General features: G+C 41.3%; 1 protein-coding gene across 2 annotated transcripts in view; it reads left to right on the top strand.

Moving 5' to 3' along the window:
- The window catches only part of abtb3b (ankyrin repeat and BTB domain containing 3b), a 77,118-nt gene that overhangs the window by 49,495 nt on the left and 13,691 nt on the right, over positions 1 to 13,932 (top strand). For both annotated transcript variants that reach the window (XM_086163467.1, XM_086163466.1), the window contains exon 3: positions 10,197 to 10,401. In XM_086163467.1, coding sequence (XP_086019593.1) covers positions 10,197 to 10,401 — 205 coding nt within the window. The remainder of the gene's footprint in view (positions 1 to 10,196; positions 10,402 to 13,932) is intronic.

Raw genomic sequence — 13,932 nt, 5'->3', positions numbered from 1 at the left:
TAAATCAAAGTTACCTCGGGTTTTGGTTTGAAGTGGAAAACTTTAAACTTCACAGGCGGGAGGATACACTTTTCAGAGCTTTAAAAAGATGACTATGTCACGCGATATCATATTGGCCATGAAAGAACAAGACTTGGACTGACTCATAGCTGCATGTGCACAGACACTCATGGGCACACTTGCATACACCCCACCAATCATGTCTTTCTTCATTGGCCTGTTCCCTTAACAGGATGAACTAATCAGAAATAGAATGCATGAATATTATGACATGTTCCAAATAAAATTAAATGCAACCTCTTAAAGGTCATTGCAATGACCACCCAACTCACCGATGACCCTCCTAACTGCGGGTTGGCAATCATTTTGGTGCGCAGGCCGTATTTCTTATTTAATCTTTATGCGCGGGCCAACAAGGTATCATGTAACTTGAACAAAATGAAAACTGTTTTTTAAATATTTACATTTTTTGGCATTTTATTTCAACTTTGAAATCATTAATGAGCATATAAGTGTACCATTAATTTGTATAAGATAAAGATAAGATAAACCTTGTTGATCCCTAAAGGGGAAATTCCTTTTTCACAGCAGTGTAACAGTTATGTCAAAAAAAAAAAGAAAGAAATTTGTTTATAAATATAACTAGAAAGACAGTAGAAAAAATCCACAAATAAATAGACAGCAGAATGCATTTATGTATATAATTACCCGTACAAAATTAAACAAAAGAAAAAAGTAAGGAGTTTCTAAATTCAATATTGATTGAAAATATTTAAAGAAAATAGTTTGGCGGAACGGATAAAAAAGCAAAACGAGGCAGATGTGGCCCACGGGCAGTAAAATGCACAGGTCTGCTCTTGACAGAGAACCGAGGAGGTTAAGGTTATGCCCCAATTGTTGATACAGGGTTTGGGGTTTTTTCTATTGGGGTCCCAACGTGACAGATATGAGAATCCTAGGCTGGAGGAGTGTTTTCAAGAAGATTCTTGTTAAACAAGTGTGGAAAATTTCAATTTGGTTAGTTTGGTGTCAACTGTTGAAACCAAACAATTCATTTCAATGGTTTTGCCATGTTGTATTCATTAGTATGTGTGATAACAAACTACCTAATAGGGTCTTCCAAAAAATTCCTGGTCCAGGTGATGAAGTGTTTGTTCAGAAAGACACTGCATTTCCTGGGGCCGTGGATGTCAGCTGGTCGTTACTCAAACGCTCCTAATCTGAATGCCGATTTCCAGCCAATTGAACAAGTTGCAAGTCCAATTCACGTTGAGTTAAAGTGAGACTTTTTGGCAAGGGCTTGTATTCTGCTTTCGTTCATTTGAAACTAATTTTACACCACTTTGCTGAGACATAAGATGATCCAATAAGTTTTGTCCAACAACAGTACCACAACCATGGAAATAATGAGTCTGACCTGACCAGAGTGAAATTCAATTCTGGCTTTTGGAGACTTCCTTTTCTCTGTTCTTTCGATTTTTCCATTCATACTTTAATTTTGTTGGGAGTCGGATTGCCCGCCTCTGTAATTTAGATACGAAGTATTTTGGACCATACAGTTTAGTAAGGATGGTAAAGATGTATATGTGAGCATGTGTAGGGCAGAGGTGATGGCTGACAAAGACAACTTCAGTTGTGTACTCATTACCATTAAGGAGAATACGGGTACACGGTGAGACTCCACTGGAAAAAAAACAAAAAACTACATCTGTAGATGCACAGAACAATAAGCGAGCCAATAATAATCCCATCTGGGTCTAATCATCCTGTTACCGTTCGGAGGTTGGACCCAAACGCAGACTCAGGACTCTGCACCAAACAGTTAGGGTTTGAGACAAAGTTTACTTTGAGAGAAGAACAGGAACAAGTGGGGGCAAAAACAGGCAGACCAGGTAGGAGGATGCTGGACAGAAACAGGCAGGCCAGGTAAGAGGATAGAGGGGAGGAACAGGCAGGGGAACTCTGGACAGGAACAGGCAGACCAGGCAGGAGGCGCTAGCATACACCAACGGCGGGAGGGGAAGCCTGGTTGGGGAGGGGCGGCTGGGCAGAAGGCGCTAGGATACACCGATGGGGGAAGAAGCCCGGTCGGGAACGGGCAGCTAGGCAGAAGGCATTCGCAAACACCAAAGGGAGAGGGAAGCCCAGTCGGGGGACAGGCAGTTAAGTTGAAGGCGCTAGCATACACTGATGAGGGAAACCTAGTCAGGATGGGCGGCCAGGCGAGAGGCGATGGCATTCGCCGACAAGGGAAAGGAGCGAAAGGGGAGGGATGGTGTTGGAGACAGAAAAAGAACGAATGGTGAGAGATAGTGTTGGGGACTGAGGGAAATTTGCGAATGACCCGGCAACCAGTAAGACTCTAAGCTCCGGCTTTTAAGCCCTCACTGATTGGAGCCAGCCATGCACTCCCAACAAGCATCAATCTGAGCCCAACCCTGACACTTCCACTTCATGTATGTGGGTCTCAATTTCACAATGAACTCTATAGTACTACGGTATAGTACTATAATAACTCTTACGCCAAAGCTTTGTTTATGATTTGTTTATAATTCTTCTGTAGCTTCAGTTGGGTATTAAACTCTGAAAAATAAACCTGCGGAGAAGTAACTGACTCGATTGTTTAGTTACCCCATCAAATGGCCCATCATCCGTCAGGGGTATTTATCGTTTTTCTGAGCTGGAATGTAAACTATAGGGTAGATGCACTGTTTTCCCCTTCTTTACCAGATGGATTTCTATGAATTTAAACAGCAAATCAATCGCATAATGCCCTTCAACGCTATAACACAACAGCGCATGGTTATGCTAACAGAGCAAGCTTGGTCAGCTGACACTATACAGGTGTCCTGAATTCTAAGATGATTTTAAGATGTACACAGTGCACTGGGAGGCCAGGTAAGAAAAACTATTTGGATTCATTCCATCTCTTTGTCTTTAGTAACATGACCTAAAGCAATATTTAATACCTGTTTCAATAAATATCGTGGAAGTTTCAGTATTGAAGTGAATACTGTTCTAATAACAAATGTTGGACCATCAAGAATAATTAATTCAGTAGCTTCATATTTTATAGATGTGTTAAATCAAGGAGGGGGAAAAAAAAAAGTCAACACGCTTTGATCATTCACTTCCACTGTCTTCTGATTAAACGACACAAGAAAAAGGATACTGAGGTAATAAAAGAGATATAATAAAACCTGGAAGAGTCCTGATGATATACTTGTGGAGGTGTGGAAGTGTCTAGGAGCGGCAGTAGTAGAGTTTCTGACTGGATTATTCAACACTATCTTATAGAGTGAGAAGATGCCTGAAGAATGGATACAAAGTGTGATGGTGCCCATTTTTAAGAAGGGGGATGTGCAGAATTGCATCAACTATAGGGGGATAAAGTTGATGAGCCATACAATGAAGTTATGGGAAAGAGTAGTGGAAACTATACTGAGAGCAGAAGTCAGCATTATGAACAGCAGTACAGCTTCATTCCTAGAAAGAGTACTACGGATGCAGTATTTGCGTTGAGAATGCTAATAGAGTACAGAGAAGGCCAGAGGGAACTGCATTGTGTTTTTGTAGACCTAGAAAAAGCATAAGACAGGGTGCCAAGAGAGGAGCTCTGGTATTGTATGAGGAAGTCTGGAGTGGCAGTAAAGTATATTAGACTGGTGCAGGACATGTAGGCTAGCTGTGAGACAGTGGTGCGGTGTGCTGTAGGTGTAACAGAGAAGTTCAAGGTGGAGGTGGGACTCCATCAGGGATCAGCTCTGAGCCCTTTCTTGTTCGCAATGGTGATGGATAGGCTGACAGATGAGGTTAGACAGGAATCTCCATGGACCATGATGTTTGCAGATGACATTGTGATCTGTAGTGAGAGCAGAGAGCAGGTTGAGGAAAATCTAGATAGGGGGAGGTATGTGCTGGAAATGAGAGGAATGAAAGTTGGTCGCAGCAAGACAGATTATATGTGTGTCAATGACAGGAACTCGTGTGGAACTGTGAGGCTACAGGGAGTGGAGATCAAGAAGTTGGAGGATTTTAGGTTCTTGGGGTCAACAGTCCAGATCAACGGAGAGTGTGGAAAAGAGGTGACGAGACGGATTCAAGCAGTTTGGAAATGGGTGGAGAAAAGTGTCAGGTGTACTATGCAATTGAAGACTATCAGCGAGAAGGAAAGCAAAGGTTTACAAGACAGTGGTGAGACCAGCGATACTGTATGGCCTAGAAACAGATACAATGATGAAAAGACAGGAGACAGAGCTAGAGGTCGCAGAGATGAAGATGAAAGTTCTTCTTGGGAGTGACCATGATAGATAGGATCAGGAATGAGTCTATCAGAGGAACAACACATGTTAGATGTTTTGGAGACAGTTTTGTAGATGGATGCTGGGAATTGGAGCTGCCAGGCGGGAGGTCTAGAGGAAGACCAAAGAGAAGATTTATGGGCGTAGTGAGACAGGACATGAAGGTAGTTGGTGTGAGAGAGGAGGATACAGAGAATAGGGTTAGATGGAGAAGGTTGATTCTCTGTGGCGACCCCTGAGAGGAAAAGCCAAAAGGAGAAAAAGAAGAAGAAGAAGAATAAAATCTGGAAGAGTTTACCACTCTTGAATCTCACATGCAAAAATTGCTCGGTCACACAGCAAGCCTTTAGCATATTACCACTGGGAGTTTAGCTTGTCAATCTATCATCCAGAGAGCTACGAGCCAATAATCCAAGTTAAGTCAAATATCCTCAGCAAAGAAGAAAAGAAATGTCAGTTTGACTGTCTTTTAGAGTTTAAAAATTGATGCTCTCTTGCTATTTCCTTCCTCTCAGCTAGCTCGACTGTCTCAGCATAGCCGCCGTAGGCCCTATGCGTCTGGATTTACCTTTACTCCCACTCCCACTGAAGCTTTTAAGAATATAATTCCCCTGCTTTTCTGTTCCATTAGCATCAAGTCAAGTACTTTCAGGAGTTGAAATTAAAGATATGCACTTGGTTCTTTTATGCAGCACACGCATCATGCAATAAAAAGTACATTTGAAGTCATTTATGCAACCAGGGTTTCAAGTAAATGCATTTAAGTTAGATTCAACACTAAGGAACTAAGGATCAGATGATGGTAACAAGAATATACAAAATAAAGACAACAAGTGATCCCTCACCCCTTGTACTGTAAAATACTTACCTTCAAAAGGTCGATGAAGTAAAAAAAACACGAGTGTCTGAGTTTCATGTTGAGAAGAGTCACGCTGAGTGAACACCTCATTTATCATCTGTTATTGTAAGACAAGGGTTAATTCTGACCCCGCTTTGTTTTAAAAATAACAGCCTTTGTTTCACGGGGCTGTGATCCCGTTCTCACTCTTCTGAGCACGCTTTCTTCTTTAATAGACTCCGGAGGCCACTGACAGCAGAGTCGCCGCTGTGTCTGCACCATTGTGCCTATTCGGGGCGGCTGCAATGAACACGAGAGAAACTCAGTGCAGAAGGGAAACAACAAAAACTTAATATCGCCTGTTAACCCATCTGCGATCCCGTGGACAGGACGCTCGAAAGGCCCTTCCCCTGTCCGCTCCGGGCACGGATTATTGTTTGTTATTTCTGTTTGTTTCTTGCAGTTCATCTTTAAGATTAAAGTCTGACCCATTTGAACACCCTCTTCATACACTGATTAAAACACTTGGTTTGATTAATAGAAATAGACACATTTGCGTTTTCCTGTCCAAACTGTCTATTAACAATGCTGCAATTGAGCTGATTTAAGTTTGTCGCATGTATTTATTCATTTATTCATTCATTCATTATCGATACCGCTTATCCTGCACTCAGGGTTGCTAGGTGGCCACAGCCTATCCCAGCTGTTCAATGGGCGAGAGACAGGGTTCAGTCGATCAGAAGACCACATATATAAACAAACATTCACCCACTCCTTCACACATCATATAGAAACATGCAGCCATTCACTCTCTCAATCACAACTCACATAAAGACATGAACATTCACACGTCTGGGTAATTTGTGATCTCCGATCAACCTTCTGCATGTTTTTGGACTGCGGGAAGAATACGAAGCACCCAGAGGGGAGAACATTCGCAGAAAAGGCTCCTGTCGGAACTGAAACCAGGAACCTTCTTGCTGTGTGGTCGAAGTGCCAGTGCCACTGTGCTGAGTGTATTGATAATCCTCCGACTTATGAAGGATGATTGTTTTGTTCTCGAAGGAGTAACATAGTCATAAAGCTCACCATGTTTCTTTGTTTTGACATGGACACGCTCTAGATGTGACCATTGCCAATCTGTGATTGTGGATGTTTGGTTTGGTTCAACCAGCCTTCTTAAAATAGATGTAGGATACACTGAACCCACTTTCTGATGCAGAGCGTTCAGTCAATGGGATCCAGTGGATTTCTGGAGGAACGGTGTAAGACAGAACCTCGGCTTAAGTATTTAATTCCTTTTTTGTCTGCGTTTCGAAACTGAAAATTTTGCAAACCACATCAAAATTTCCCATTGAAATCAATGTAAATCCCACTGATCCATTCTCAAGCACCAAAAAACAGATTGCTGAACTTTATGGGTTTATTTGTGGCAAAAATACTGAAAGGAATTAAAGATAACCGTAATTATCGCTTTGTTTCTGGTGTTGTGTCTCTTCTTGCCAGCACTTGTGCTAGCGTTTCCTATGCTAAATCAGCATGCAAAAGTAAAGCCTTCTCGCATATGAGTTCCTCACTAATGCCAACTCCAGCAAGCTGTCTTTCATTCATCAAAACTAACAACTTCTCTTTATTAACACAGCAAACCCTTCAGCCACATCAGCTATCTTTTTTCCTCAGGATCGTACATTTGGTTCACTTAGCTGTTGTCCTCTCTCACGTTTAGCAATTATTTCCTTCTTCAGATCAACTGAAAATTTGATTGTAAACTCTGTTCGCGGGTCGATTGGTTCATGATTAGGGGCGTTCGTAGTCGGAGGTTCTGCTGTACTTGTTCCTCCAGCGTACCATAATACACGACCTCTCCTCTGGAGGTAAAGGAAGTTCAATCATAGATAAAGAACATGGCCTATTTTTTTTAAACTCTGTGTTTAGGATGATTAAAAGTTGCCTTTCAGTTTGCCTTTTTTCCCAGTTGTTGTCAATGGCTCATTGGGTATTTTCAAATGCAGCCTCAGCTGCAAACATCTCCACCAAGTCAAACTGTCTGAAATTAGCAGCGATAAATTGAATCACAGGAAGAATGGCCTAACGTCTTGTTGAGTCAGGAACGCCACGGGCCGCCATTAAATGTAATCACCACCACACAGCAGCTAATAATTGAGACGCTAGAAATGAAGCCGCGATGGCGGCAACAGCTGCACAGAGCAGCCCAGACCCATTCGTCAAATTCTTGGAGCAGAGCTGGTACACATATATTTACCTACCTGTAAAACCTGTGGTGCCAATGCTCCCAGAGAAATCAGAGACGATGTCTGCAATATTGTTGAGTGCGCTCCCTCCCACGCCGTTCGGCATTAAATAACCTTCACATTCTCTGAAGGGAGAGGAGCGGTTTGTGTTTTATGTGGGCGCAGCGTCGCCGGCTCTTGACCTTAAAGATGCCAAATCTAATAAATTTCTTTGTAAATCAAAGGGGCTCCATTAAGTTACTCCCCGGAAAATGATGTCTTTGTCTGTTTTCGCTTTACCAGAAACGTCTTTTTTAAAGACATTGTAGAACCGGAGCCGCCGCCTGACTCTTTAACCTTCCCTCATCTTGTTAGCATACAGGATTGATTACCAATAATGCAATATTGATTAGAATACTTGCATCATGTAAATCCATCATAGAAGGGCCATTGATGTCTAACTTGGCCAGCTTAGCTGCTACGATCTTTCATTTGCTTGAAATGTAATTCTTTAAAATTCGTTCAAAATAATGCCCCCTAATGGAATTCATCTGCTCATGTTTGGCGTGGATCGTCTCTCAAGGCGGGCCGGGAATTCGACACGGATCGGGGAAAGCGTGGTGTTATTAGTGCTAGTCTACCGCCGCATTGCATTACGTAAAATTCAATATGTAGTTCGAGGGGACGTGCCGCTGCATCACCGCTGGAGTTTAAATTATTTTATGGTTAATGAAGCGTCTTTTTCTGAAGTTTGTTCATTTTAACGTTTTGATGTTTTATACATTCCTGCAGGCATTACATCACACAGGAGTGGGAAAGACATCTAGGAGCAGAGCAGGGTCTTCTTTAAAAGTCACAATGTTTCAGAACCCCCGTAGATAAGAAACTAATTAAAACAAAGTTACTTCAATCACTATTTTATAAAACATGTCAAAACGTCCTTGTGTAGCCATTGACTTTTTTTTGCAAGTATTGTTTGTTTTCTCTCTTTAATCACTTCACTTTATAAATGAACTCCTGCAAAGTCGAGGGTCAATTTGCTCTTTTCTTCACACCTCTGCCTGCTTCTGTTTTGCTGTTTTCTTTAATCATATATTAGAGTTTAGGTATTATTTTTAAGAGATGCAGAATTATGAGGATGCATGTAAACAAAAGTATCTGACCAATCATCTACATCTCTGGAACATCTGAAATATATGTAGTTTGGAAATATGAATTATTTATGAATTAAGTCGAAGTTCTCACCAGAGTACTCTGAGGATTTCTTTGCATGTACAGGCGCAGTTGGTATGAATCTAAAATGTCTATTACAAATTCTGAATACACACATTTTTCTCATGTCACATCGTTAGTATTATTTATTGTTAATTTTTAACTGGAATATTGTCCTTTATTCTGTCTACGTAATTGACATTAGTCTCCGCTCACCGAGAAATCCTGTCTTAGCAACATTGCTGTTGAAACTTTATGTCCTTATGTGATTACACAAATGATCTAGCCAGTCCTCGAATAAGATTATCGTTAAAAGATTAAAATAGACATGAAATTATGCAATTGTTAGTGTTCATCACTTGCAGCACAAGAAATCCACTGTATTTCAATTTCTGTTCATACTGTTGTTGCTAAAGGAGGAGCCTGGGTCAATAGCATTCTTTGTTTCATGGCACTAGATACAGTTTGTTGTAAACAAGTCTGTAGAAACGAAATGTAACGTTAAATCTGTCTCAGCTTGATTCTTGAAGAAAAAGCAGTGCAATCATTCCTAGTCAAGTATCTGCAGCGACACAAACGCTGTTTTCACACAAACTGCAATTCTCTGCTTGCACGTCTTCACGTCTCAGCGAGGAGGAAGTGTGAAGTGACGAGATGGACTTACACAAAAACGTAGCTTAGCCAGCACGGCTCTCTGGTTTCAAGCACAGGTCAGTTACTCACACGCTGGGGAAGTTGCGGTTTCCCCATGTTTTTCTGGGGAGCCAGAGATAGTGCAATCACAAGTTCATATTTTGAACTTTAAAATGCATAATAAAAAAAAAAAAAAAAAACACCAAGCCCTCTATTGCGATATTGGAGCATTTTGGTTTGTCCCAGAGTTCCAGAGTCGGGCTTCTGTTGACTGATGGCGTTAATGTACTCCTATTCAGGGGAAGGGGACTGTGTGTTCCCACTTTACAATTATAAAGAGGGTGAATGCAGCGGTGTTCGCTTAGCGCTGATAACCGAACATCAGATGTTCCGCAGGATTGCCAAGTCGCATCGGAATTCCGTTAAATTTTCACATAGCACGTCCAAGCGAGGCAATGAGAAACAAATGACTGTCTCGATTTTTAATTTGCAGAATTTACCGTGAGTATAAAACAGTCAGGTCATGCTTTTTCCAAGAAGTGTTTACTTTGCTTTCGATCCATCAAGAGAATATTCAAATTTTCATTACCTTCTTAAGCTCTAATTTCTTAAGCAAAACCAGATGACCTTAACGTTCTGACAAATTATGTGCAGGAAATAGCTTGGAGTAGCAAATGGATGTCCATAAATATTCATTCTTTACACACTGCAGACCCGAGCATGCTTATTCCACTCCCATGTGCAGCAGAGAAAAGTACCGGGCAGAATCCTGTGCCCTTTTTTTTTCCAGATTAAAAGTAAATGTAGGTTTTTGATTTCCCATGAAAGAGTGAGCTGGAAGGGAGTTGGTGGAACAGATGATGTCTCAGCAAAGTCAACTTTTCAAGGCATCTGGGCTTTAAATGTTGCTACCTGCATGTGTATTCTCTCATGTTTCCTCTCATTTTTTCACGTTTGTCGTCTCCTCATTCTAACACGCAGGTGACCTGGTGTCACGTGCCATGCACCACCTGCAGCCGCTCTACATGAAGAACCACAACAATGGCACTCCAATCCACCAGAAGAGCGCCGTCATCCACTGGGCCCCGGAGGCGATCTACACGCTGTGTTACTTCATGCATTGTCCTCTTATGGAGTGGGAGAATCCCAATGTTGAGCCATCCAAAGTCACTTTGCAAACAGAGAGGTGAGAAGAACACGTTGCCTGATAGCAAGATCTCTTTTTGAAGAGGCTCTTTAAGGTGACCTGATCAGTTTTGATCAGAATCAGAATTACGTCATTGATTCCCAAGGGGAAATTGCATTTTGTTACAAAAGTACAGTAGCTTCCACTCAAAGGGAATAAGATGGGAAAATATAAGCATCAATATGAAAAATACATTAAAAAAATATAAAGAATAAAAATATGAAAATATGTACAATAGTATATATATATATATATATATATATATATATATATATATATATATATATATATATACACACACACATATATATATATATATATAGTTCCAGGTTATGGCATAATATTGGATATGGGTTATTACACAGAAGAAATTGTTTGATTTTTTTAATCCAGAAATATTATGTATTATTTTGTATATTTTTTCCTATAGAATAGGGGTGTCAAACTCATTTTGATCCGGGGGCCACATACGACCTAATTTGATGTCAATGGGGCCGGACCAGTAAAATCATTACCTAGAAGTAACACTAAGTCCAAAGTTTCCTTTGTTTTAGTGTAAAGGAGGTAAACAGGTAAATTTCAAAAATATTTATATGTAATGAACTGTTTCTCTAAAAAATACATGACAAATTAATATAAAAATGAACATTAAAAAAGAATTGATGAAATTACGTCCAAAAAATATTGTTGATATAAAAGAGATAATCTTGTCTCTGTGGGAAATTTTGCCACTAGAATTTATAAGATAATTGATTGTAAGCGTGTAGAAGAGGAGGTATAATGTTAACAAGGCTATTGGTGGCTATTCTGGTTATTAAATCAATCTTTTTAATTCTGCCCGTTTTTTTTTAGGTATTGTTTTTGAGGGTTTTTTTTAGATATAAGAAAAGAAAAGATAGTTTTAACAGTCTCACTGGACATTTTTTAATCAAAAAATCATTTCGTTTTCAAATTTTGAAGCAAAAAATACATCTCAAAGTTACTTTTTCATTTTTTCCCTGCCAATTTTTTTTAAAACCCGCTGTATAAAAGCCCCCAGATTCAAAAAACTAACACAAAGATTTGATTTCAGGCAGGGGGACACAAAATATTGTTCCGAGGGCCGCAATTGGCCCCCGGGCCGAGAGTCTGAGACCCCTGCTATAAAATGAATAAAATATATCCAATCCAGTCAGTGGGTGGCACGGAGGTTAGCGTTTCCAACTCAAAGCAAGACGGTTCCTGGTTCTATTCCGACAGTGAGCGTTTCTCTGTGGAGTTTGCATGTTCTTCCCGTGTCTGCATGGGTTTCCTGCGGGTTTTCTGGATTCCTCCAACATCTAATACTTTTGTTGGGAACTCAAATTACCCAAACATGTCAGTGAGAGGGTGAATGATTGTGATGGACTGGCGACCGGTCCAGGGCGAACCCCGTCTCTTGTCTAATGACAGATGGGATAGACTCCAGCACCCCCCGCGACCCTGAGTGCAGCGGAAGCGGCTCCGGTAGTGAATGAATGAATGAATAGATACAATCAATCATTCTGATGTGGATATAAAACATCACCAACACATGTCAGTGCCGAGTAATTGTCAAAATGTGTGTAACATTTTCGGAGCGTCATGCAAGAACTGAGCCCTCGCTCATCTTAATGCTGATAACTCTATTTTACATCAAGTACTGCCATGAATATTTCATATAATCACATGCATATATACCTCTATCTTTGGTTAACAGTAAACTAAGGAACCCCCAAAAAATACATCTCTCTTATCTGCAAATAAAAGATTCTAGCATCAGCCATTTAGCACAATCAAACCTGCCTTCCAGAAAAAAAAGCTGAGAATATTTCATTTGTGCTGCAGGAGTCATTTTTCAAGTGACCACTTTCCAGGATCAGATGAGAAATTGCAGAGTGTTAAACTGACACATTGGGACAGGAAAAAAAAAGACTCTCAGCCTGGTTCAAAAAGTATTGACGTATTTTTGCACATTCATAAAATATGAGTGATCCAAACAGGTGTTACTCCCCAAATATAATAAGTCCCCCAAAAGTCATCTTGTTTGAGATATGTTTGCCACAGATTTCAGTGCTTAACATTTTTAGGATATAAGTGGGTGGGGGTTGCTTGGTTGAGCTACGGAGCCTGGAACTGCAAACACGACAAAAACAAAACCCCATCTGGCTGTGAAGCAGACTGATACACTGTATATTTAAGATAAGAAATGTTTAGAAATCTCATATTTTCACCATGTCTTATATTGTGAATCTACGCCCTCTCCCTCAATGTGTCGCTATCACTCATTTCTGTTTATGGAATAAACAGGCCATATCGTCTGCTTATGTAAGATCTCCACCGTCATCCGTCGTCATCGTCCTCTGTCCGGGACAAGTATACAAAACTACATTTGGGAGGGTTAATTGTAACGTTAACGTGGCGTATTTCGAGGTGATCTCTGACATAAAGCTGCGTCTTTCCGCTATGAGAACGAAGCTGCTGTGCTGCTGCGAATATTAATCCACCAGATACGGCTTGACGACTGTCAGACAAAGTAGAGATTCCTCTAAGCGATCCAGCTTTGTCACTTCTGCACGACCTCCTCGCGACCTCCGCATTGGTGAGGATTCCTGCACCGGCATCCTACTGTAACTGTACACCTCAAGCAGACGGTTCTTTTATTAAATCCCTCTCCACGCTTACCTCCGAAATGGCACACCAGATGTTTTCCCGCTGAAGGAAAGAGCTGCCTTGTATTAGCGATCATCTAAATGACCGGCCGCATTCCTCCGGAGGGCCCGAGAAGGAAGGGGCGGTCGGGGCGGGCATGCCGACACACGCCCGGTCAGTATTGATCGATCCCCACCTCTGGCGGAGCCGGTGACTTATGTGAGAAGGACGTGAGGATTAATCGGTGTTTTCGTGACATTCTTTCCCATCTTCACACTGTTGCTACGGGACGCGCCGTTGTTTTCTTACCAGTCATCCAGAAGGGCCTTGTGCAAAATATTTTATTCCCCCTCCATCAAATATAAATCATTGCTGTCTATTATTTCCTGCAGTTTGGTGTGGGAACTCCTGTCAGCCCATGGCGGGGGGAGAGAAAACTCGGTTGACAGTTGAAGCAGAGCAGTGCTGCTTTATTCCTTGCAGTACGGCGTGATATTAGAGATCGGTTGTCCCAGGTGTCCAACACGTATCTCCTCAGGCTCTAATAACAGGACGGCCAAACAAAAAAAATGATGTGTTTTCTTCCAAGACCTTGAACTTTGAGCGACCTGTCCAGCATCCCGCGTTTTTTTCCCTCCTACGGGAGTCTCTGAACCCCGCCCCCCCCGATCCCCAGATGACTTAAGGTCAGGCTGTTTTTGAAGTGTGTAAAAATAGATTTCCTTCAGATCAACCTATTCTAAGAGCCTCCTGTCAACCAAGAAAATAACTGATGAGTGATTCATTACCGGTGACTGGCAGCTACGGGCTCAGCTCACGTCCAGGCATTAAGATATCGTTTGTGTAGGTATTGATCAGCAAGTCCCAAAAGGACTAATCCAG

This window comes from Fistularia commersonii, chromosome 17 (assembly GCF_037954325.1).
Source record: "Fistularia commersonii isolate RoL2024-O1a breed Wild chromosome 17, RoL_Fcom_v1.0, whole genome shotgun sequence".
Classification (NCBI taxonomy): domain Eukaryota; kingdom Metazoa; phylum Chordata; class Actinopteri; order Syngnathiformes; family Fistulariidae; genus Fistularia; species Fistularia commersonii.
The sequence above is the reverse complement of the archived record's forward strand: the minus strand, read 5'-3'. Positions and strand labels throughout refer to the sequence as shown.